General features: G+C 39.8%; 1 protein-coding gene across 1 annotated transcript in view; it reads right to left on the bottom strand.

The window, feature by feature from the left end:
* Nucleotides 1–1,159: 1,159 nt before the first annotated feature.
* The window catches only part of C14H8orf48 (chromosome 14 C8orf48 homolog), a 50,247-nt gene continuing 24,896 nt past the window's right edge, over nucleotides 1,160–26,510 (bottom strand). The window contains 6 exon segments of the mRNA XM_059824587.1: nucleotides 1,160–1,258; nucleotides 2,395–2,547; nucleotides 4,990–5,222; nucleotides 11,989–12,111; nucleotides 14,412–14,604; nucleotides 16,339–16,397. Of these exon segments, the coding sequence (XP_059680570.1) occupies nucleotides 1,160–1,258; nucleotides 2,395–2,547; nucleotides 4,990–5,222; nucleotides 11,989–12,111; nucleotides 14,412–14,604; nucleotides 16,339–16,397 (860 nt within the window).

The raw sequence follows: 26,510 nt of genomic DNA, 5'->3' as shown, positions 1-26,510 counted from the left end.
ACATGTTCTTGTCCTAAAATGGGAAAATAAAATGCAACAGTAAGATTTAGTCCTATTTTCTTTGTAACAACAATTCAGTAAGAATTCATAGATAAGGATATTTCTTCAAGATTTCCACAGCCTTCAAAGATCTAAATGCGCCGAAGTCAGGAAACTGGAGACTGATGACAGTCAGTAACTTTATGACTCACGCAAGTCAAATGGCCACAAGGTCGCTGCAAGAGCGATGCAATGAGTTCTTGCTGTCAGCGATAATCAGAAAGGTGGGCTGCATTTGTGCCCACAGATCAGCATACATCTTTTGAGGCTACGATGAAGATGATTCCATTGTCTGACCCACTGAGATCCCCAGCATAAAGCTATTTTTATTTGGGTGTACACTGAATACCAATCTTCAAAGAAAATTACAACAAATTCCAAAGTATTTTCAAAAAATGGTCAAAAGTATTATTTGGCATCTTATTCCAATTTTATTCTATGTTGTTTTTTCTCTTCCTAGACACCTATCCTATATAGGCTCTATGATTAATTTATTATCATTTCTTGTCCTTTTGGCATCCTCAGTCTTGCTGATTAATTTCTGTTATAGTCTCATTACTTCAGTTCTATAAATACCCCATTTCATCTTACTCCTTTCTATAGATACTCTGCAACCTTCTTTTTCTCTTCCACCTAGGGCTCTCACTTTCAATTTAACATGAGACAGTGGGCAAAGATTAAGCTGAAATCCAGTAATTACACCTCCCTGCCCCGAAAAACAGAATCATTTATTCTTCTTATGGATGGAAGCAGCTGTGAGCTGCTCTGAAATCCCACAAGCAATCCCACAAAAAACAATGCTTATTACTTGTCAGATTAATAATAGAAAGCCTTGGCTTCCATAATTTGAAAAACATATGTAGTTGGATTACAATATATTGCAACATTTGCATTTAGGAAGAAGAAAGAAAGAAAGAAGAAAGAAAGAAAGCTGAATCATAACCCAGATGCCAGCATGCTGGGCATATCTGGTTCCACCTGCAAGAATATTAAACCACCACCCAATTCATCACTGACAGAACAGGTTATATCCACAATCGTTGGCATTCAGTACGTGACTGCCCGCAGAAGACTCTCCCAGTTCTTTATGTCCTTGAGTTATGTTTACTACTTTCAGGCCTTACATTTTCTGACCTTTCAGCCTTTGCCATAAGTTCCTGGGATCCTCTGAAGGTTTGGGAAAGCTTCTGAGTGCTTCTCCTATAAGCGTAAGCACGTCCTGAAATAAAAAGGAAACAGGAAAACTACTCGGTTTTGTATTCCTGCCATTTCTCATGTCCTGTATCACAGGCCTACCATTGGCAGCTACATCCAGTCCCTCAAGAGCAACTAGGTAGGCAGCACTCATCAGCACAATTTTGCTGGATTTTTAAAGCATCCTGTCTAAAAACTTCGTTGAACAGTGTGGCAGTGATCTGTCCCACAAAGCAGGTTTCTTCCCTAAGGAAGGGAGGGGAGAAAGCAGCTAGTTTTTTCAGGGAAGCTGGGAGAAAAACAAGACGAAAAAAAGTGAAGCCTCACTGGAGACTGAAGTTTCAAATCTTAGGTATGGGTGAATGGGAGTCAAAAATCAGGAGACTGACATTATTAGGTAAAAAAGAACGTGTGATACAGCACATGAATTCCCACCCTGCTCACAAACACAGAAAGACAGATCTCAGCGCTTCAGAAAGCATTACTTACTCATTGCTCAGAAACAACCTGCTTTCAATCTGACTCCCTTTCATAAAGTAACAGAAGAGTTCTTCCTTCAGGAAGATGATCATCCTGAGGAATAGCCACAGAAGACCCAAGGAATTCCTTAAGTTGCAGCTTACATGGCCTACCATCTCTTCCAGAGGCATTTCCTAACAATAAAGCTCGAATCTTTGTGACAGCAGACACAGACAGAAGACACTCCTTCCAAGAAGAAATCTCAGCGTACCTGAGAGGCCTTAGCCTCCATAATATGCTGCAGTGTCCTATTCTGAGACTCCTACGCCAAAGGATGAATAAGGAAGACTAGTATGGGCACAGTTACCTACTATCACATCATTTTGTTATTTACTGTTTTGTCTTGGACAGCCCATCAGAAAAACCATGGAGAAATAATCAAGATGTATCCAAAACAATTCTAGGACATCCTGGGAAAGACCTTCAGCTTATATAAATCAGGCAAGCTCAAATGACTTGATCAGTATGTTAGTCCCAAACATTTTATTAATGATATGGAGCCAAATTCTATTTTGACTTGCACTGCATTCGGGTCAATCTGATCTCGTTGCCATAAATCAGAGGGAAATCTGGCTTATGGATTCTTTAGTTACAGTATGTATAAAATGTGCCACAACTTTTTTTTAAAGAACATTTGCTTACTCTGGAGTAAATCTGTTCTTTCAATTTCTCTTGGATTAAAGCACTTTCCATTAGAATCTTCTTTTGTCTGAGAAAGGTAATCTTGGCTAGCTCTGCTTTCTTCTTCTGACAGTCAGGGCACACTGAAGATTCATGGATTTGAGCTTCTGTCACCTAAAGGATGAGACTTTGATGCAATGAGCAATGTCTGTCCTAGCCAGATGGCCACTCCATTAAAAACAATCAATAAAATACACAATTTACAAGCAGTTGTAAATTATTTCATAATCTTTGTCACAGTATCACCTTGATGAGCCTGTCTGAATGTTTTCACACTAAATATATGTGCTTTTCCCCAGGTATCACCCCTTCCAGCACTGATAATTTCATTAGAATGATCTACTTTTATCTCAGAACCATAGCACTGATCTGTAATATACTACTACTTCTTGTAATAGGCCAAGTTGCCCCAATGCTTGAGGTTGCGTAGACATTACTGACTTCTTGCACAGAAACTATAACGGTAAAAAAAAACACCGAAGTCATGTGATTGCCAAGCAACACATTGGTGACCAGCCAAAACCAACTGTGAGGATACAGTTATACTGGCAAAAAATTTGTTTTAATTAGTATAACTCATTTGACCCTGGGTGGATGCTCAGTACAAATTACAATTTTACCAATGTAAATCTACATGTATTTTGCTAGTGTGAAATAGTTTTGAGCACCAACAGCTGTTACGTTACTTTTGCTTAATGAATACCTGATGTTCCAGGAAACCAGTCCATGCATGCTAACCAGTCTTCCACAACAGCAAACACACTAACTCCTGAAGGCTCGATTAAGTTAAATTAATGTTTTACTCCACGTTTCAAATACTTGATCATCCCAGCTCAGTAACAGCAATTGTTATTAGCAATAATTCCACCATATATAACCACCTGTCTGTAATGAGGCTATAGGAACAGCAGTGTTCCTATGCTGACAGTATACATAAGGCCTTAAACACCAACCATAGAGGTTATGATTATCTTTACAAATTCTAAGAGGTAAATAAACTCTGAAGCAAATAGTTCAAATACCTATATGCAGCTCTGAGTCAGAATACAAACAAGTTTTCTTTGTAAGATAAACAGTACTACTTATTAATTCCTATGTTAGTTTATCCACCATGAAATCTTAAGCATATTTAATAGCATTACACAAATCCCAGTATTTGTGCATTCATGAAATATCAATAACTTTGTCTGATTTAATTTATACAGACTCCATCTGGTTACATAAACGCAGTAAGTTGCTACAAAAACCGTGCAATCAATCCTAGAAAGTCACGTCTCAAGCCTCTCTGTTTTCTTCTTCCTTGATTTCTTCACCTCTGCATAAAAAATATTATGTGGAGGTAAAGAAAGAAGCAAATGGACATAGCAGTCTAAGTTACTTTTCTTAGAAAATGTATTACCACACTGTAAGACAAATAGAGGCAGTAAAAATTCTACAAAATTTGGATAATGGGTTGGTTAACATTAATATAATAAAAGAATGTAGATTGCTGAAATTTCAAAACAATTTAGACGAACAGGAAGCCTGAAGTAATCATCACGCCAGAACTGAGTTTAAACGTATTACTCCCTGCTCACCTGGCACAGGCTTTGCAGAGGAATATGTTATTTATCACTTTTACTATGCTATATGGCAATAAATTAAAGCCAGCAAATGTGATAGAGATAAAACAAAATAAATTACTGTAATTACTATTCAAAGCTCATATTTTATCAGAAATACTTTCCCAGATGCAGACATTCTGTACCAATTTCAAACAAACTATGGCATTTGCCAAGGCCCAGATTTACAGGTAAAGGCATCTGTAGGTAATGGTCACTACTCAAATCCACATAACCACATATTCAAATCCATCCGCAAGCATAAAGCAAGAATGCAAGTATCATTGGCCAAAAAAATACCAGTCTTGAGACTCTTAGATGCAGAGCTGGAAGGAGGAACTGTGTCACAATGCCTGTGCTATGGTGGGAAAAAACACTGGGCTGCTGAAAAACAAAAGCACTTTGAATTCTGTAAAGATGTTACAGATGCTTCTTAATAAAGGAACTGATGTAACCAAGATTCTATTGGACATGCTTTAATTCTTAGTATTACCTAATGTCTAAAATAGCTGGGAGCAGGGGGTAGCTTTTGCCTTTGGAATACTTTTAATACTGGAGTCACAAGCCTCCCCAATCAAATAATATGCAGAATACTTCTATAAATAACAGGTGCAAACATAACCAGAAAACAAGGCTTTTTTCTTCAGCTGATCCAGGGCTTACTGTGGACTGCAACAACGGACCATCCCAGCCTCGCTCAATCACAATAATCATTATTTTATCACCAGACAATATTTAACAATGATTTCATTATTTACTAGCAACAGTTCTGCAGTAGTGTCTAACAAAAAGATGAGAAAGGTAAATCTTGAGATATCAAGCAAAAAATCTTTGAGAAGCCTGAGCGTGGCATCAGTAAGGTCTGCCTGATTTGATCCTTCTATTACAGCTTTTTTTCCAGTGGTTCTCCCAAAAGCGTAGGCAAAATCTAAATTTTTTTTCTTCCTTGCAGTACCTGTTTAACAGCCTCTCTGGTATTTTTCAGGCGGATTCTGTTCATTAGCCGATCAGGAACAATGCAGTTCAAGTCACTTGTCTCCGGCTTCTCTGCTGTGAATCCATGCTGCAACTTTCTTGACTTGCCACCATTTGCCTGCTTAGAGATCGGCTGCTGACGCATCTTGCTTATCTTAATGGTGCAAAAAGACCGGAGAGCATCTGGTTCTCCATCTAATAATTCAGTAATTTCTGTCAGGCATAAATCAACAAAACAAAAGTGTCAGTTACTGTATCAGGGAAAGAGAAGAATTGCTGGTCTTCTATCTGTGTGACCTCGTATTATCTATTTAATAAAAAACCCAAACTCAGTGTCAAGCTTAGAGGTAATGACTGTAATAACAGCAATGCAGAATTTAAATAAAAATCCGGATGATAACTGTAGGAACTTGCAAACTAAATGTCTCTATGAATAGTCTCCAAAGAGGTGAGGGGATAAGATCCCTAAAGAATTAGGCTACTTAATGATACAGCACAAATGTATTAGTAAAGGAAGTACTTAAATACTATAACATTAAATAAACTGAGTTTCAATGACTGCCTAATACAGATTCAGCTTCTTCCTACCTGAAACCACAACTTGCTAAAACAAAATGAACTAACATTCAACGAGTGCTACTCCTCTAGTAACTCTACTAAGGAGCAATTCATAAAACACTGAAAAATTAGAAGTAGTGTCTATTTGAAGTAACTCTGGAAAACACCTCAAATATATTCTACAACCTATAGGTGGGCATCTTTTTTTTTTGAGGAAATGCAATTATATTAGAAAATACTTTCCTCTAAAGCTTCAATGATCATTTCCCAAATTCTTTGCATGAGTTTATTTAAACAGTATCTTTCACTCTCTCATCTTCTCTTATCCTTCCCAGTGGCATGTAATAATAAATAAAAACTGAGAGATTATACTTCAGAGGGCAGGTAAGGATGGATTTACAACTTCATTCAATGCTTAGTGGGAGATTTGCCACAAGCTTAAACACAGCCAATCAATACAGACCAGCTAACATGAGTAATTGTGTTACAATTTCAGTATTTCATGAGCATCAGCACATAATGATGCTGTGTAGTACTACATGGCCTTAAGAGATACCACTGTTTTCAACTATTTAAACAGGGGCAAGTACCTCTCTACCTTTATTACACAGGTTTTGCTTTCATGCAACTACTGAAGCCCAACTAAACGCTTTAATGTGTGTAATTAAAGGAGAAACAAGGAGAAGACAACATTACAGTAAGCATTACCAGAAGTCTCACGAATACCTTCGCAAACAGCTAATGCTAACACAGCGTTCCCTTCTCAGGACTCCACTCCGACAGCCAAAAAAGGTTAGACAACTAATAATGACCACACAGGTAGGGTATGGTCAGTTTGTTTTAACTCGAAGTATTCAGAAACAAATTATACTGCCCATTTAGCTAGAAAGTATGACTATATAATTTAAACAATCCCTCCACCTTGTCCGTTTCACTCATTTTCAGTGATTAAATTCAGTTTTGCTGTTTCTAGACAGGCACTGCATATTTCAGGGTGCCTGTCTGACAACTAGGGCATTGGCATTCCAGTCCTGTGGGGTTCCTTGGCATAACCACAACACAAGTCCTTAAAACACTGAACAACAGGAATGTAAAACTCCGCCTAAATACGCTGCAATGAATTTAGTCTCAAGTACACAAGATAAAGCTGTGGAATTTTGCAAGGAAACTGAGTATCTCTTCAGAAACACAGTTGATCTGTATAAAGGATCTTTAGGTGGATCTATAGTTAAGACTAAGCAAAGCAGGAATTGGTGAGCTTTGCTTTATGGACAACAAGGAAAAGATGTGATTTAAGCGCAACTACCACAGTTCAGAATCAAACACAGTAAAGCAATTTATTCCTCCTTAGAAGATGATGTATCAAATTGACTAAAGACAAAGACATAGTGATACTCTACAGACAGATGAGTAAGAATTAACAGTACTTTAAAATGCAATTAACCAAATTTTTTTCTTGGGTAGGATCGTAAACACTTGAGTGGAAACCAGCATTTCTGTCATCAGGTCACTTTCCTTACAATCGCAATGTAGCATCCCTGTAAAACAGTGTAAATCATGTGCCACTACTGGGTTTAATCGCACTAATAAAGTAGCAGCATGTTCATTTGTGCTGCACATAGAATGAATAAAAAGATTTAAAAGTTACTATTGTGAGGGAAAAAACCTAGAACAAAGCATTTACATACACAAAGTTGAGTACTCAAATGCGTAAGTAAAACACATGGAGTCTGCTGAACATTTTGTGACAATTTAATACCAGCCTAATTAATTCACTTAAGTTTCTCCTGACATATAGAAGCACATTTTAATTAAGAACTGGTTTCTAATAGTGCATGAGTTGTGTGCTGCCATACACCCATCTATTTGCTCATTTGCACCTATAGACGTTAGAAGAAACAGTAGCAAAGAGAACGGCAATTTTTAAACCTGACTGCACAACCAATTTCAAAAAGTTACTGTTTAATATTAATTCATGTTTACCAGTAAATAAGCTCAGAAACAATAAAAATTATCAAGGACTATAGTTTTACTGAACCAAGAACAAAAAAACACATGAGCCAAGTCAGCACACAGTTAAATTCTGAAAAGTTAGTCTTAACTGCACACTGATTATTTACACTTTCAGATTTTCTTCTAGGTATATGAGGTTCACCTGCCCTTCAGCTGAAAGAGAAGAGATGCATACAAGAGGATCTATGCACTTGCTTTGGTGGTTGGTTTTATTTCTTGTGTCTTTCACGGGTTCCCTCCTTTCCATCTTTGAACTAGACATGCTTGAATGCTCAATCTCCATTTGTGGTGGCAGATTAAATGTCACTGCATGTCTGTCTACAGAGAACCCCTGCCAGTGCCAATTACTGTTCCAGAAGTACATTTTGCTGATGCTTGGCTGCCCCGAATCCTGCATTCCCACATCCTCTTCACTGGACAGGAATAAGGCAGGAACAGGTGACAAGAAGAGCAAAACCAGACACCAGAACAGACAGAAGTCTGAGCCACATCTCATACAGCAAGGTCACAAAGCACATAATATTTAGAAAGCAAAGCACAACAAACTGAACCAAAAAGCTGCTCTGATTACAGGAGCACTCAGTGTGTACCAATGGAGGTAAGCTCATCTCCATGTCTACATTCTAAACCCTGCTGTGTGGTTTATAACTAAGTGACCTACACAGATCTTGCTTTCTGTATGCAACTACATCTTCAAGTATGACATTTTAAATCTATATAAGTGGAGGGGGAAAAATACAGAAAATCTTTATTGAGTTTCCTTTTCCTTTGATGTCTAACTTTGATTTAATAGGAAAATAGGCAGGCATTTTGTTGTTATTACGCTCTACTGATATTCTATTTTAAGAAGAAAAAAATGTAAAACGGTTAAAGGAGAGATAATTGTGAAAGGCAGTAACTGCTAACTACTCTTCAGAAAGATTTTAACTCCACATCTTAAGATAATGTTTTCATAATTATCTAAATCGCGTTTGTACAATTGAGTGCAGCAGTACAGATTAACATGCCGGCAGCTCAATCAGCAAACACAGCATTTGAAAGATTTGTGCAGAGAACACAGAACTGATACAAACAGCCTGAAATATCAGGCTGTTTATTACAAATATGAATTTAAAGCAAGTAAAGTTTGTCCAGCATGGTGAAGGATACCCTCAGTTTCCACCAACATTAGTGAGATGAGACAACAGTAAGAACCTTGCAGAATTCCTGTCCTCCGGAAGAAACTCATTCTTTCCCAGTTCCATAAAGGCATTAATGAACTCTATGAACTTCCTTCACAAACAGGTTTTCCATTTAGATGTTGCTGGTTGGAACTTCCCCATCTAGCCTACATTAATACTACTTTACTACAGAATCAGAAGAGAAGTCTGGCATCTCAGGGCCTAACTAGGTTTGCAGAAATCCCACAACCTGTGCATGTTATCAAGCAGTAAGCTTTGGTGCTGAAAAGCTCAGGAATAGGAAAGAAAGACAGTATAGACTATTGGATACCTGCTCCCTTCTCCAAACAGAGTAGTAGGATGTTTTCTCAATTCTCAGAAACAGACTACTACTACTTTTAATAAACTACCACCACTATTTGGTAGGTCAATAATTAAATGCTTGGACATATGAAAATTTGTTCACAAAGTGAATAAACTAGATCTACTCAGAAATACTCTGGACAAGCTGGAAAAAATCTGATGCAGAAAAACAAAACACTGATATTTCCCTCAGTGCGTACATGACTGCGTGCACATGCCAGCGCCTCTCACCTTAACAACACAAACCACAGGTATTTATTTGCCTGTACCTACACTGGCCTTTTTGACTTTTAGATCTCCCGTCGTCGACACCACTATCATAACAGTGATAACGGTTAAATTGGTAATATTGACTGAACTGTATTTCAGCCACAAAACTGCCTGATGCTGCTCAAACATTCCTATGCCTCTAAATAACACACATTAACTAAAGCGCTCTCACTTTTGCCAGCAGAAAAAGAAATTAGGAAAAAGTTTAATGTAGACATGTGACAAACAAAGGTGAGAGCAAACTTCGAATACAGTACAAGTCAGAGTGTTAAAAAGCCCCACCTGCACTTTCAGATACATCTAAGTTGAAGAACTGCAGTTTCCTGTAGTAAACTTTGAAGATGACTAATGTTCTTTGGAATAATCTATGTGGAATTGGGGACTCAGAGTCATTTTGTGATGCATTTGCCTAATAACAGATAGTTGCTACAACACTGGGGTAGAGGGCCAAAGAAGAGGAAGACAGAAAGACAACCATGACAAAAATGTCTCGCTTCTCTTGAGACCAGCGTCTAGGTTTTTTCTTCTTTCGGCCCACAAAGAAAGCTATGAAAAGTAAGAATCGCATTCCAGGGCATTCCCATATGCAAACCAGGATTTCCCACCCCCCCCATTTAACGCTATCAGTAGTAAGATAATAGAAAGAATTTTTGTTTTATTACCTGAAGACAAATTCAAAAGTACCATGCATGGTCAGTGCATACATCATTCATCTTGCTGAATTTACTGAGGGGACTAACTGTGCACCAATCTAGTTCTAGGTGAGCTCATCTGCTGTTGTATTTAAAAAAAATATCTCCAAGTTGATAAAATAATAAGAGGCTTGGGGGCTACAGAGAACTGAATTATTAAGTCAAAGAGAAGCAGGCATTTATAGATGTCAGTATTCAAAAGTTGCTGTGCTTATTTTGTTTATATGTTAATATTCTGCAATAAAAAAAATTAGTACACTGCTAAGTATGATTGATGCTGATGAATTTGGGGATAACTTGTCAATCACATGACAGTGTACTGTGTCTGCATGAAAGAAGCATAAGCATGAACCTTATTTTGTGCTTTTCATGTTACAGTGCTTCCAACCACTATCAATAACACACCTAAAAAGCACTTAGCTGCTACGATGACAAGCGATAGGACAGGCAGACAAAAGACAATACATCACTTAATACATCAGCACAAGCTAATGAAATAGAACTTGTTACTCAAGACTGAGTGACCACTCCGACTCTCCTTGCCCATCAATGTCCATAAACCAAAGGCAGAACGTTCCCTTGTGCAGAAATACAAAAATCTGGAACTGATTAAGAGGATAAAATCTTCCCAAGTGTAACTTTCAAGGGAAAGCTCTGTAGAGATGGAAAACTTCCTCAACCTTAATACTGTTGTTTATCATTCAGTCAGTAAATCTGAACTCATCAGGTCCTTTTCAATTTCTCTATGAATCAAACGGTCACAAGATTCTGATGTATTTTAGGAAGACTACCTCAGAGGAGCTCGCCAGAAGAAGCCTCTCTACTACAGATGAGATGATCTACATTAACTGTCTTCTCACTTGACTATGTGGCAGCCTTGGAAAACCAGTAATAGAAAGACAAACGCTGAAGATGAGTCAGGAACTCATAACATTGACTCACCACTGTTGTGAACGAGCTATACAATTAAGACGACCCTAAAAATGATCTTAGGTCATGTTTTCCTATGATACATCGATGGTTTGAGGATGCTTGTATGCCAATGCAACGCCATGAAGCACCTAGGCAGGAGGATGTCCCTGGTTTATCAGCCTTACAGGTGACCTACAAAACTTTTGTTCACTTTTCATGTACATACAGACTGAGGAAGATTCCCCTTCTGCTACAATTATTTTTTGCTCAACTACAGCTTTCTTGCTCTTTTTAAAATTAAAAATAGTATCTCTGACCCACTTTTTAGAAAGACTTAACCAAGACTTGCATCCCACCATCTGCTCTCGCAGTTGCTTGCATAACCAGTACACGCAAACAGCATCCTTCCTTCCTCCCTTCCCCTCTCCTCCTCCATACACTACATCATTGTGTTGGTTAAAGCTGCTCCATTGTTCTTGCCAAAATTGGTGCCCTGCTGCCTCCCTCAGCTTGGGAAAGGAACTAAAACATGGCAAACAAGTAATTCCATAATTAACACAACTGATTAACAGGGGGAAAAAAATATTTCACAAAATAAATTCTGAAGTCATGTTTAATTTGGAGAGAAAAACCTCACACTCCTAGTACCTGTAACAGCTGGAAATAAAGAGACAAAAACTAAACAGTCCAGTAAAGTTTTGAGGATTACAGTTAAATTTAAAATGTGGATACATTTTTTAATGCATTTATCCAGATCTTGTGACAGTGCATCACTAGGATAAGGTCACTATGCCAGGAGCATCAAAGCCACGGGTCTTATGGGAGACAAACTGCTTTCTGAAAAAGCATAGAAGAGAAACTTTGTACTTAATTACCTGGCTAATTAAGCCAGGCTAATTACCTGGCTTAACTTCAATAGCTTGTATATAAAAATTTAATTCTAGTTAAAAGTTTACATCCCCTTGCAAAGGAAGCAAGAATTACAACCTCTACTAAAGTTACTGAACTCACCACCATGAGTTTTGATGACAGATTTGTCTTTCTTAATGCCAGCTTCTTGATTTTTTAGATCAATCCATTTTCCCATGACATCTCTTTCTATAACTGCAGAATCCGCTACTTCAGACTGCTCATCTACAATGAAAAAACAAGGTAACTTTGAACATACATTGTAAAGAAAACAGGACTGCAGAAAAACAAAGCGGGAGGCAAATAATCCTCCACTTGAATGTGACAGTTTTTCCCTGTAGAGGGAAAAGAAACATGGAGCCACAGGACTATACAGATGACATCAGTGATTTCAGGGTGAAATGCTGAGCAAGCTTCTGTCCCACAAAGTATCTCATATTGCTCTTTTCTAACCACCCCACTGAATGACAACATAGGATACACTGAGAAAAACAGAGACTACTGCTTAGAGCTTGTTGACACATTCAATTTTACCTGTAATGCTAACTTAACCTCAGTCTACCTCCTCCTTCTTTCAGCCCCATCGCTTATTTTCAGCCCCATCGCTTATTTTCAGCCCCATCGCTTATTTTCAGCCCCATCGCTTATTTTCAGCCCTGCATAGGCTCTTAATTTGTGGCAGTACAAGTACTCTTGGGAGCTCAGGTGAACTGTCTCAAAGTATTGATCCAAGTGGAAAATAATGTGGGGCAGGGAAAATAAAATCTGTATCAGCTCCCTGTTCTCCAGCTTGTTCCAGCACAACTCTAGTTCTGCAGAAACTGAGGAAACAGCAAAGATGTGAAAGCAAGTAGCTGGGAAAAGACAAGAGACTTCAGAGGTCTGAAAAGTCACTGCCACTGACAGCAAGATGCATAGGGCATGGACCCAGTTCAAAATACTGATCACACTCAGGAAGCACCTGACTTCTCTACTCTGTTTTCAGGGTACTAATAGGAAATTCAGCGGGCTTATACAAGGAAGTAACATGTCCCTATGGGGACACCAGCATGACACGCTTTCTGCAGTTTTTATTATTTATATATGCTGTTCTCTAAGACATACACCACAGAAAGCGATCAATTTCCCAACATATTTTTCTATGAATTATTCCCTAGTTTCTCATTTAACCAGTAGTATTCAGAAGACACCATAATTTTATGAAACATTAACCTTGTAAAGATAAAAAGTGGTAACACTTACTAAAAAAACCTCTATGCACACAGCAAGGATTCCTCCTAACATGTACTCCTTGATGCCAGAAATAAGGATCTCAATGGTTTGACATGGAATAATTTAAAAAACCTTGTTATATCCCCAGAAAAAAAAGGTTTATAAAACCTATCATTTGTAAAAAACAAAAATTTTAAGCAAAACTTAAATCTATCAGACACTGTTCAATTATATCAATGTAGCGTGAACTGACACCAAGGCAATGAACATCTCTTTATTCAGCTTTCTCAAGCACTGGTATCTAATGGTATATTCTGTGCTACAATAAACAGGGTTTACATTCACGTATACATATCTGACAGCAAATTTTGTCCTGCATTGTTGGGATTTCATGGCTAAACAGTCTTTTAAAAGGATTCCTAATGATAATAGTGCTGGTTATTACTGCAGAGTGAAAAAAACAACCCACAGTAAAATGTTGGATGGATGAGGGACAGGAGGAACATCTCTATACGAGTAGGAAAAGAAACAGCTTGCCAATTTTAAAGTATAGACAAGGTTAATTACATATTGGTATATGCCAGCTGATCAAGTTGAGCTGAGTAGAATCAGATTACAAGAGTGACAGCTTATACACATTAAAATATACCTGAAGTCTACATTACTTTTAAAAATATATTAAAAGCATTGTAGCTAATCTTTAAAGCTATAATGTTTATATATGCTGACAAGCTCCCAAACTAAAAAGAGATTTAGAAAAATACTCATCTCTTCAAGTACTCACAATACTTACCAGACCAAACTTGGAGAAAAGGAGAATGTGGAAGAATGACAGAGAACCCCACAGAGACAGAAAAAAACCTAACAAGACATTCAGGCAGCTAGCTTATGTCCTGCTGCCTGCTTCTTTATCACTCACCTGATGCACCTTTAAGGTACTACCTAGCCCTCCTAAGTATTTCAAGTCCTGGAACTTTCCCTGTGCCCTTGGAAAGATTATTTATGGCCCAGATCCTTTTCATACATGGTAATTCAATCAAGGTATCTTGCAGAATTTTTTTTTAGCATGCCAACAGGATTTCAGCATCACAAGGAAGGGTTTCCTTGGCCAAATCATACCCTTCTGCATGTAGCTGTCAGCAAATCCTGAGAGCACAAAACACAGATCTAGTCAGCATACTGAGGTTCTGTTGCTTGGCACAGCAAGGCCACTGTACGCAATTTTTACATTTTTATTTTTGCCGATTCAAGTCTCCACTGCACTGATGTGAAGCTGTGAAAGACAGTTCTCAAGCATGGTAAACTCTGCATACCCGCATGATTTTGGCCTGCCAACCGTGACATACTCTCCAACATCTCTGACACAGCAGACCACTCTAAATCTTCTGTGGAGCAAGATGATTCAGATGGTTCACTCTCTCACTGCCAGCAGGCTTCTTCCTCCTCGCTGAAGGGCTCAAAGGTATCTTCCAAATAGCCCAAACCAGAGCTACTGTAACTCTGGCTCTGCTGAGGCAGTCGCCATGGTGCAGCATTGCAAATAAAAACAAAAGCATGTGATAGGTTCAGTTATACCAGAAGAATGACTGAATTACTTACAGCAACGGGGGACATATGGAGGACTGTTACAGCTCAGCTCACACCCAATTTAGCTACCACAACAGGTGGATGAAATAACTACTTAATCAGTGCACTGGATCAGGGCAACACCCTTCAAAGAACTATTGCTGATCAAAGTAGAGCATCATTAAGATCCGCCGGGTAAGCACACAGTAACAATTATCACTGAACATTAGAAATTAATTCTGAGCAGCATTCCTTTCAAATTTGTAATGAATTACAGTAACACTTGAATAAAATCATTCATGAAAACAAAACAAGAAAATTTTAAAAATGCTATTTTTTTGCCTTTGGATTATTAAGTCTCTCACCACTCAAATGCAAAACCTCCTTGTTCTGCTTAGATTTTTTTTCTAGAAAATTAAAAAGAAAACATAACAAGCATCAGCCAGCTGATGCTCTCAAATGAGGAGTCATGTGCCCAATGTGAAAAAGAGAAATAAAGTTCTCCAGATTCAAGCTCCAGCAACAACACAGACCTCAAATAGTTACCTATCATGTAACAGATTTATTTTAAAACTTTGTTCTTATTTTACTCTTTTTTTATTAGAATGATGCAATACCCCTTCTTACTTTGAATTTAAGGACCTAAATCGCTTTGTCCTGAATAATTTTGCTCCAATTTCTTCCCTACTCTCATAAAGTAAGGGGAGCAAACGTATCCCTCTGGAAAGATGCTTGCAGCAGTCACAGTCATGGCTCCTTCATCAGAAAGGCAGGAACCCCAACGTGGTAACAGTAGGCAGACAAAGGCACTTTCTGTCCCGCCTGAAATTCAGGTATAACACTGTACTTGGTGTTTGTTACTGGGGTTTAGGCAACTTCATTTTAAAAGTGCTGACTTTGGCCATTTCCCTACTGAATATGCTGTGCTGCCTGTTTTTACACACCACATTACTGCCGAAGTCTTTCTGTGCACTGTGTAAAGACTCTGTGCCCCTAAAACAAATTCAGGACTTCTTTCCCAAAGCTAGACTTCCAAAACTAATCTGTAGTGCCAAATTTCTAGGTCCAAAGGTTTTCTTTTTGTTTTAACACGGTTCCAAAGATTAAAGAATTGTTCTGATCTGAACTTTAAATATTAATAAACACTAAGTAATTCTTTTGTTCATTACACCACCACTAATTCAGGCTGGAGATTGTTTATTAAGATCAGCTCTACTGGAGAAAAACAATAGGAAATGCAAACAGAGAGTCAATTAGCTCTCCAGCCAACAGCTGACCTAAGAAACTGCAGCTGCACAAGCAGCACGTGGGTGGTTAAGGAGTGAGAAGATGAATTTCAGCAAGAAACATGACCGGCTGAACTAGAAGTGCGTTGTAATACCAGATATTACTGATATTAGCTAATTTTCACAGTCAAAAATCGGTATTTGTTACAACATCAGCAGGTAAATAACTCAGAAGCTGTAAGTATACTTATAAAAAGCAAATAAAACATGTTTACAGTCAACTTTAAAGTTGCACCTGCTATCATACAGCTTTTATTCCTCACAAGCCTGAGGTAATAGCTACCTTAACAGATTGGCAGAAAGCAAGCGTAGTGCTTCAGTGAGGGTTCTGAAAAAGAGAAGCCACAGAACTGTTTAAATTGCTTTCCTAAGAATCACTTTGTCTTACAGACACGGTGACAAAACCTTCACTCACCACTGAGAGGAGGCTGCTGTGATATGGTGTCACTGAAAATGGGAGGCACATTAGAAGAAAACCTGAGGGAAAGAAACTCCGTCCTCTCAGTAGGCGAAACCGTGATTGCAACACACCACACTCACGAAAAACCTACATTTCCACCAAGTAACAGCCAATTAAGAAACTCTTCTCCATCCACTTTCTAGTGAAAGCCCAAAGGCAACAGAGGTGGGGGTGTTCTTTTGTTTGTGGTTTGTTTTCTCTCAATTTCACAACCCTGCACTTCCAGGCTGAAAACATTAATGTTTCAGAACCATTTAACATATACTTTACCTGACGAATGTTCTTTTAGAACGCCCTAAGACGAACCAGACGCTCAGGCCATCTTTTACCACGCTGCCAGCACCGACATCAGGCCTTCCTGCAACCTCCGGGCCGAGCCCCCCCTGCACACCCGCTTGCTCAGCTGTGGCCGAGCGGTTGGCCCGCGAGGCAGGAACCCCGTCACACCGAAGGGCCCCAGAGCCGCGCCGGGCCCCCTCCGGCTCCCTGCTCCCCCCGCAGCCCCGCTGACACCCGGCACCGTCCCGCCGGGCGCCCCTTCCCTCCGGGCACACACGGGCCCTGGGAAGGCGCCCTCCTCTCCTCACACCGCCAACAGCGTCGGGGCTCCTTACCCAGGCCCCCCAGCACACCGAGAACCGGCAGCCCGACACCCCCACCCCGCTTCAGCGGAGAACGGTGCCCCGGGGCGTGGCGTTACGAGCCGCGGAGCGCCGCTGAGGGGACCGGCCCGGCGGGCAGGCCGAGGCGGCGCACACCGCCCTCACGGGGCGGGCGCGGCGCGCCTCACGCTCGCCGCCACTCACCCCGGCCCCGCGGCGGGGCGGCTCCGGCCGAGGGGAGCGGAGCGGGGCGCAGAGCCGGGGCCGTGCCGCCGCGCTGCGCCCGAGGGGCGGGGGTCGGGGCGGGAAGGCCTCTTCCTCCGCGCGCCGCTCCGCCCCCTCCCGCCCCGTCTCCCCGCGGGGGGCGGCGGCCGCCGAGGGGCCCGGAGCGCTGAGGGGGACGGAGCGGGCGAGGGGCTTTGCCGGGGCGGTGTGAGAAGGGGCCGGCGGGCCGGGGGGCGGCGAGGGCCCGGGCTGGCAGCGACACTGCCGGCGCAGGGCCTACCGCCATCTCCCTCCTGTCCTCCCTGCCCCTTAGGGAGCCGGGGTAGAGAAAACCTTCCGTTAACGCAGTACTTGCTTTTGTATAGCTGTTCTTTGTACCTTGGGTGGGTGATGGCAGGGCCGGCCCTTGGCTTGGGGTGCTGGTTGCGGTTAGCTACAGCCTTGGACGCGACGCTGTCGTGGAAATAGGTGCAAGAAGTTCATATTTCGGGGGATGACATCTACCTGTAGCTTGAGGTCCGATTTCAATAGGTACATCGTGATAAAAGCCGCTCTTCCATATACTGGGATCTTGGTTTAATATTGCTATTTCAAGTTAGCTAATACCACTTTTTTTTTCTTTCAGGGGAGTCATTCTTTTTATCAAGAAAAGCTCATTCGTCAGTTCTGGGATGCACAGCGTGTTGTCTGTCGGATGTAAGTCACTGAGGTATTTTATCATCATAAGCACCCCGTGCTGTATTTGGCCTGAGTTGCCAAGGTCTCAGCTTGGCTGAGTTCTTTAGGACAGAGATCTTGTCTTCTCTCACCGTTGATTAAGTGCAGCACATGATGTTGGCAGCTCAAGTGATCTTGTTTCTCTTGAAGGAGAGAACTCTGTGCTGCAACTATACCTATAATGTAGAGGAATTTTGGCCAGCATAATGAAATAGATCCACTGTGTCGCAAAAGAGTAAATAAATGCATTCATGCAGTGGAGTGTAAAGCAAAATGGAATAAACAGGTCTGCCAACATACCGTTCAAATGTTCGAAGATTCAGTCATTCACTGCTTTCTGCAGAGAGCGAGCTGCTCGGTTCTGGCCCTTTTAATTTTCATCTAGCTTGCTACAAAAAAACAAGGTAATGTACACACAATAAACATTTCTTTTACATTTTCCATCCATGCAAATTGTAGTAGTGATCAGAGAGGTATGCCGCTGCGAATGGAAGGGGCAGTTATCCATACTGCAGGAAGTGGGAGTTAGGTGAATACCAACGAGACTTAAGCTGTCAACACTACGGAGGGAGAAAAATGTAATTAAGAAAGTATATGCTATTTATATCAGCAAAATCTGCATTGTGGACTAAACCTCTCCAACCCAAAGATTCACCTTTCCTTGATTGCTCTATGTTGTATTTTCCTTCTCAGGAAAGTGATGTTGCAAACAAGCCAGCAAGCGCCCAAGCTGAGTAAGATCAGTATGTGGAAGAATGTAAGAGGTAGGCTGACAGTTTTCACGCTCTGGATTATAAACGATGGTGAAATAAGGTTGGGAGAAACATTACATTTTCTTTAAAATTCCGATCAAGATACACAGAGAATAACACAGAATAACTAAACATAACACAGATCCTCACAGTTCCCGCTAAATACCTCCCTGGCAGCTCGAGACTTCATTATTTATCGTTGTCCATTTTTTATGGGAACAGTGGGCATTAGATTATTACTGAGGTGGTTGGTATTTGAATTTATTCCCCAGAGGTTAAAGACGTTGTAGTTTCATGTTCTCGGTCCTTTTTAAAATTCGTAATTTTAGAGCATGGAAAATACATTGTTCTATCAAGTTTATTTCTTTGACATTTATTCAGTGGAGAGTGTGATCCTAATATTAAAGGCTTTTGATTTGAAGCCCAGGATACAGATAATTCTTTTCACGGGTCTTCCCTAAAACAGGTCATTTTATCACTGTGGTTCCCCTTGTCAGTGTCTAGGAAGTTAATATGTTGAACGGCATAATGATTTGAACCAGTATTTGTTTTTAAAGGATTTGTGGGTGGTAATAGATGGCTCAACCCAGTTGTGTCAGAAGGTATTAAGATTTCTGCCTGCTAATGTCATGGAGTCGGTCCTATATGGAGACATAAATAATATCGTGTGAGAAGCTGTGAGAAGCAGTGACAGGCTTTTACTCCAGCTTGTCTCTTTATCATATGTTATATTAAATTTAAACACAATTGTTGAATTCCTTTGTGTGGGTAAATGCTTTTTGATGTCTCCTTCTATTAAAGTTGTAATATCCCTTTTAACCAGAGGGCTGCATAAGAATTCATACTTGCTAGGTAAGTTTCTCAAATAATCATAGTCTCATTAATGTTGCCAGCAGAACTAATTGGGCTGTCAGAATGACATTTCACTACCCAGTTGGAGAATTATGGTGTGAGGCCAATGGAATTAAGCACATTCTGATGGTGGGGAAAGTTAATGTGACTCATTATGAGATGCTCATAAGCATTATTCTATATGAAAAGGCAGGTAGTTTGAGGTTGTTTTTTTTAAAGTCTGGAAATATGAAGGACAAAGGCAAGAACTTATGAAATTTCAAAGCATTTGTTGACAGTTCAAGATATAATAAAGGTTTTCTTCTTTATCAGCACAGACATTGAAAGTACTGCCAAGTAGCACCTAGAAGCCATAAATCATTGATGAGAGTGGATAGTTGGAAAATACTACAAAGGAAATGCTCTAGGGCATGCAGCATCTCAGGAAGTCATTGTTTAGGGCCTGCCATATTTAAAATAATCATTTCAGTTTCCATTAATTCACATGTCTAATTAGGAAATGGATTGATCTTTGCTTAAAGTTGCTAGAGACTGGCTGGTGTCCATGGCAGATCAGAAGTGTGCATACAAATTAAATGTTAAAAGTGTCCACTGAGTTTCAGACAGAAAAAAATGTAGACTATATTTGTAGGTAGCTGTTGTTAATTATGCTCTGGTTGGTAGTAGGAAAACGCAATTAGCTGCATTTTCACTAGACTTCATGCTGGAGAAAAGAGGACTAAAAATCTGTGTGAAAAAAAGATAAAACTGTCTCTTACTATCTTGTCCTTGGTAGCATCTCTGCAGGCAGGTATACTTTCATCTTGGACAGACTGGGTAACCACCCTGGGGAGAAATATCCAGCGAAGATCCTGGTTGTGAAGAGTGTGACAAGTGTCTTTTTATGCCAAGCTTTTGTACAACGTGTTGCTTCTGTGAGTTGCTGGGGAGCGTTGTACGCCTTCCGCAGTGTAACCTGAGGAAAGGTTGTCCTTGGGATGAGATGCAAAACAGAAATTACCACTTGTGATTGAGAAGGAGCCATGTCTGCACTTCCAAGGCTTGGTATTAGCCTCAGCGCATAGGCTAGATTCCAGTTAACATCACTACGCTCTACCTTCCTAATTTTGCTTTGCGCTTTCAGCTGGATAAATATTCTGAACTCACTGTGTGTCCTAACCTGGCGGTAAATAGCAAACATCTACCTTCCCGCATTTGGGTGCATTTCAATACAAACTGCCCACATAGATTGCAGATTTCCTTGTGAGTACTTTCTCCTTACAATAGCAAGAAATTGCAGCAACCTTATGGGAAAACATCTGAAAATGCAATAAAGTTCCATTAGCCAGCATTATAAAATATCTGTTCATATACATAGATAGGTGTATATTTCCATTTATATGGAAGCATCCGAACTTCTCACCAGAGACATGAAGGCCTGTTGGAGAACAGACAGAGCTGTGGGAACTGCTCTGTCTGACGAGCAGAGAGGAGACTGACCAAGCATTTGACAGTAGTTTCTTACAGAGGAAGTAAAACTCGTAGTGGAGAAGAGTTACAGTTAGATCCGCTCTTGATTTCTCAAAGTGCTTCACTTGGAATTGTCTGTTTGCTGATCCCAAACCTAAGATCGTATGGGATGGGACTGAATCTCTAAGTAACTTCTTTCACAGTAGTTGTGATCTTTTGTGTCTGAATAGATTCACTGCTGCTTACAACAGCAACCTGAGCATAAGAAAGTTTCAATGCACGATCCTCTTGCTTTTAGAGACACAAAGGTGGTGTTTTTTAACTCAGCCTGCATCCTTATATACATGTTTGCATCAGTTCATTTTAATTTTTCCCCATGCAGAGTTACTGTAGGTGCCTTCAAGGAGATACTTTAAATAGTTGGGTATTCGAGACCAGTGGTTTATCATTGTGCTTCTGAGGAATAATGCATTCCCTTAGATGGATGGGTTGGTTTTTTTTTCATGAACATGACATTAATTCATGGGAAAGAGAAGAACTCAGAAACCCATAGAGTAAGTGTTTGAGATTTTCTGCATTTCCTTCTCTCCTTTTATTATTTCAGCTTAATGATTTCCCTATGGAACATCCTGATGAATTCCCAGTGCGTTGCTGTGGGGAGAGCTGTCTAAGGGAAATGCAAAGTCATCATACACTTTTGAGAGATCGATACTAGACTTATTAATCAGTTTTCTTCTGTAATAGGTTGGCTCTTTTGGGAATCTTTCAGAATTTACTTCAAACTGATGAGTTGTTTTGACAGTTCATAAAGTACCTTAATTTAGAAATTGCAGCTTTTTATATTGACAGTCTGTTTAACCCACCATATATCCATCTGTTGTAAAAACAGAGTATTTATTCGTTCTTCAGCTAGCTTTTGTGGTACTAATTGTTGCAGTATTGAGGTGTCCTACCCATGCTGTAAGTAATATTACTTATAGGTAGGCTCTTTCTCTTTTTTCTTCTTCTGAATGTTTATTGGTGGAATATTATTTCTGCTGGAGAAGGTGGATGATTTTGTAGTTTGTTCAGAGGAAACTGTTTTGAGATCTTTATAATCTCTTCTGAAGGTGGGCTTATTTCTGAGAAATCTCATGGTCCTGGAAGAAGGAACATCAATGTTGCTCTGAGCATTTCCTTACTGGTAAGGAGGTGAGTTGTTCTGGGTGATTGTATTTTTGGAGAAAGAACTTCTCTCTTCATTTTCTGGGACTGTTTGAGAACTCAGAAAATGGACACTAATGTGAAGTTTGGGAGCCATTTTGTGCCACTTACTTACCTGTGTGTGTACGCATGTGGAGATGTTTGAGAACTTTAGTATCCTAGTCTAAGACAGACCTTCTCAATAAATATAGCCTCTATAATCTTAAATAGTGATTTTCATTGTGTTGGTTAAGCTATCATATTCTTAACAGTAACTTACTTGAAACACAGCGATGTTTCCAACTCCGGTGGGATAGGTAGCTGGAGGCGATCAGACGAACCACTTGGTGCTTTGTGGGACGTTCTGCTAGGCTGTGTGTTGAATAATGCTGCAGCTTTAAGTGCGTGTGGATGTGGCATTGTGGGATGTAGCTTGATGGGCATGGTGCTGTGTGGTGCTGGGTGGGTTGGTTTTTGGTGTGTTGTGGTTTGTTGTTGTTGTGTGGTGTTTGGGGTTTTTTTGTTTTTTGTTTTTGTTTTTTTTTTTCAGGTTGGACTTGATGATCTTACAGGTCTCTTCCAACCGTAGTGATTCTGTGATTCTGTGATTCTGTGATTATCATTCCCTCCAGTGCCTGTTGGCTATAAAGAAAACACAATTGTAGAATTGTTAACTCTGAAGTCCCATTAATAGAATGGACCTTATATATGTAAATTTTGGTGGCCTTTTTTTTTTTTGGTCTGCAATTATTACAGGCTGGTAAGAGTTCATATTAGGCATATAAGCATGCATATGCCTAAAATGTCCTTAAAAACCAATTAAATACACATGTGGGAACACATTTTGCACTGACTCATCATATAATTTCAAAGAACATTCAAAACATTAATCACTCTCAAAAGACATGTAAAACAAGTATTAGTGCTGCCACACTATAGGTGGGGAATCAAAGGCATAAAGAGTAAATGACCCCTTTAAGGTCAGACAAAATGACACACGAGATTCTTGGATTCTAATCACGGCACTTCTTGCTGTGACAAGATGCATCCTCTTATTCATTATCTTTTTCATTATTAACCTTTGATAATGAAAAGTTGTCTAATTGGTTATGTTGTCATTTGGAGAGAATCACCATATCACAGCATTCTCAAGTATGTACGAGATCCGAATTTAAAAAGTCCTGTGCTTTTTTCCCAAGTTTAATAAGCTCACTGATGGATATTTATGAAATAATTATGCGCCTTTTGAGTTGCTGAACCACCTACAGAGGGAGAAGATAGGCAGTAGGAAGCTGACATTGAGTTTGGCAGACAGGTTAAATGATGATGTGCACAGGGGATTTCCAGTGTCTGTGTATGAAAGGGGATTTTCAGCATAAAGAATATCTCACAAATACTGTCAAATGCAGTTAATGTCTCGTTATGTGAACTAGAGAGATTTATTCTCTATTTCAGAAGCTTGAGCATACGCGGACCGTAATCCTTTCTATTTGATATATTATTGATCTTTGCTGTCAGAGTTTAGGGGGAGGGCTCTCGATAATGAAAAAGGAAGGGAAAAGCAAAAATAGTGTCTTTGGTTTTGATGCAGTCATCTGAAGGCTCCATGTCCTCTTGGGACTGTGGAGGAAGATTAGAGTCTGATTCCTTTTGACTCCATACGTAGGCATGAGCCAGATTTCCAGATCTGTGTGTTCCCAACCTTCCTCTCAGTGAGAGTTGCTAGCCCAGATCTAGCTACCACAAGTGCCTGGGAACCTTCTTGAACTGCTGAGCTTCTTTCAGGCAGCTTGAATATTAGAAATACACTAAACCGACGGAGTCAGCTCAGGCCTGATATGTACTCTTGAGTAAATCATTCTACCCCATGCCAGTAGACCAAGTCTCCAGCAGAAAATGAACTTGATGATCTGATTCTAATTAGTTTCTTGATTTAATGGCAGTAATTTTAACTTTCACGATGGTAGTCATTGCCCCAGCTAGCAGGAATAATAGAATTGGCTTCCTTAAAGGCCCATTTACAATGCATCCTCTGTTGAATCTTAAGCAATAACAAGCAGAAGCCTATAGTTACTTCAAAATTACGGTATTTAGATGGTTAAAAGTGTCAGGCTGTCTTGCCTGAGATAGGTGACTGGGAATTGCCAGTATAAGAAAATGAACACTCATAAAGTTAAAATATAGTTTGAATTGATCCCATTTCATTCTAAGATGATCTTCTTTTTCTTTCATTGCTGATTTAAACACCTGGAAGTTAAAGTCCTCATAAAATTAGAAACAGGCAAACAAAATCTTTAAGGAAATTAAACAGCATGGGATGTGATGTGTTTACATCAGTATAAAACCAGAATGACTCCACAGAAGATAATTAAAAGCAAATGAAACAAATGGACTGATCTCCTTAATAACCTAATGGGCAAAGTGTCATTAAAGTAACATTCTATTTTGGTTACCTCAACTCCTCATGCTTTCAAAAATTATACTTAAGCTGGAGAGCTATAAAAACTTGTAGCCTTAGTTATTTTCCCTTTAAACTTCTAAGAATTTAGCTCTCCAGAGCTAGATTAGCGTTGGATTAGGTATCTTCACATTGCAGTGCATTTTGAATTGCGGACTTGAGAGCCTGGCAATCTTTGCTTGAAAATCCCATCCTGCTAGCAAATGAATCTCCTGAATCATTGTAACCCCCTCTGTTCATGATCAAAATGCTCATGAAGGAAGAGAGTGGGGCTACCTGGCAGGACTGTGGAACAGGTTAGGTGTATGGAAAGGAAGGCAGGGCGTATCAAGTCTGAATAGGTATGGTGGAAAAAGTGTTTAACTTGATTTGGTCGAAGGTGGGGTTTTGTCCCCTGGGGATTTGCACAATCCATAGATGGATACAGCTGGGGAAAGTTATCCACCCAGGAAGAGCTGAAGGTTTTGGCTAGTCTGGCAGCTCCTTGTCAAGCTTTATTCCCTTCATTAGGAATATATCTACATCCGCCTTTCTTTTGTCCTGAATTAAATGGAATTTCCCGTTATTATTTCTTGCACCAATTTACCTTTATAAATTCTTCAATCTAAGGAACACTTATAGCTATGAGGCCCTGAGCTTTCAAATTCTTCATTCATAGAACACCTGCTGACTCCTGTGATAGCTCAACTTAAAAGACTCTGCTAGATTGTTCCTGAATTTTGAAAAGTAATGTACATTTATAGTCCTGTCTCCGTTATGAATAATAATACAGACTCTGATCCGCTGCATACTTATTTATGTCTTCAGCTGTATGCATGTAAGTAGTCCCTTGGGAATTGTTTATGAAGTAAGGGCCACATCGATGCAATATTGTATTTTGTGTGTTTATCATTGAATATTTAAAGCAAAATAATTGTAAAGAATGGATGGGAGATGCATTTTGAGTGGAGGTTGTGTTGAAAATATGTAAACTGGGAAAAGTGTTACACTGGAATGTGCTGCTGGTTTTAGTCAAAAAATGAAGTGTAAAGTTGTATTTCTATTCTATGAGGAATTTGTACTGAAATGTTCTAAAAGATTCACAAGTTCTGAACATGTTTAGGCCATGTATGGCCATAGATATACATAATTTGTAAGAGTGAAGAGATTTTCTTTTTGCAATGCTGTGTTGTAACCAGATAAAGTGTCTCTAACAACGTATCACTCGACAGTGCAGATCAGAAAAACAACAAAGAACAAATCATTGTCAGAGCAGAGACTAAGATATTAAAACCATAATTCAGCCACCAAGTTGACAGAGCAAGATGAGACAGTGAAACTGTGGCACCGTTAGCATCTAACAGAAGCTGTTATGTGTGTTGAAAGGTGCTCTGCCTGAATAAAATTGCCTGTCCTTACAACAGGGTCTTATTATCATTTTGGTCCTTTGCAGCATCAGGGAACATTAAACACAAGAGCAGGCTTGTGTCTAAAACCAAAAAACGTCTAGATAAGGTGACCTTGATCTAGGCTGATACAGTCCCAGGAGTTATAGGGGCTTTATTAAAAACTTAAAAGCTAGGCTGTTACTTAAACTTTATCCTCTTCCCTCCCCAAATAAATGAAATATTGACAAAATCTCCTTAGCTGGCTGGTGTGACATGACAGCTGAAGTGTGTCCGTATCACTGGCTGCCTTCCTGGCAGAATCCAAGCTTGCCTATGGATCTGTTGCCTGAGGTACTGATCTAGTCGGCACTGCCCAGTCAAGGACAGGCCGAAGCTGTTTTCCACCCGGACTGTTTTGCAGTGGTGATGCATGTGTCGTAATCTTCCAGACAGATCCCTTAGTAAAATTTCAGTCATACCCTACAAATTGCTTCTG

Source organism: Gavia stellata, chromosome 14, assembly GCF_030936135.1.
Source record: "Gavia stellata isolate bGavSte3 chromosome 14, bGavSte3.hap2, whole genome shotgun sequence".
Classification (NCBI taxonomy): Eukaryota; Metazoa; Chordata; class Aves; order Gaviiformes; family Gaviidae; genus Gavia; species Gavia stellata.
The sequence above is the reverse complement of the archived record's forward strand: the minus strand, read 5'-3'. Positions and strand labels throughout refer to the sequence as shown.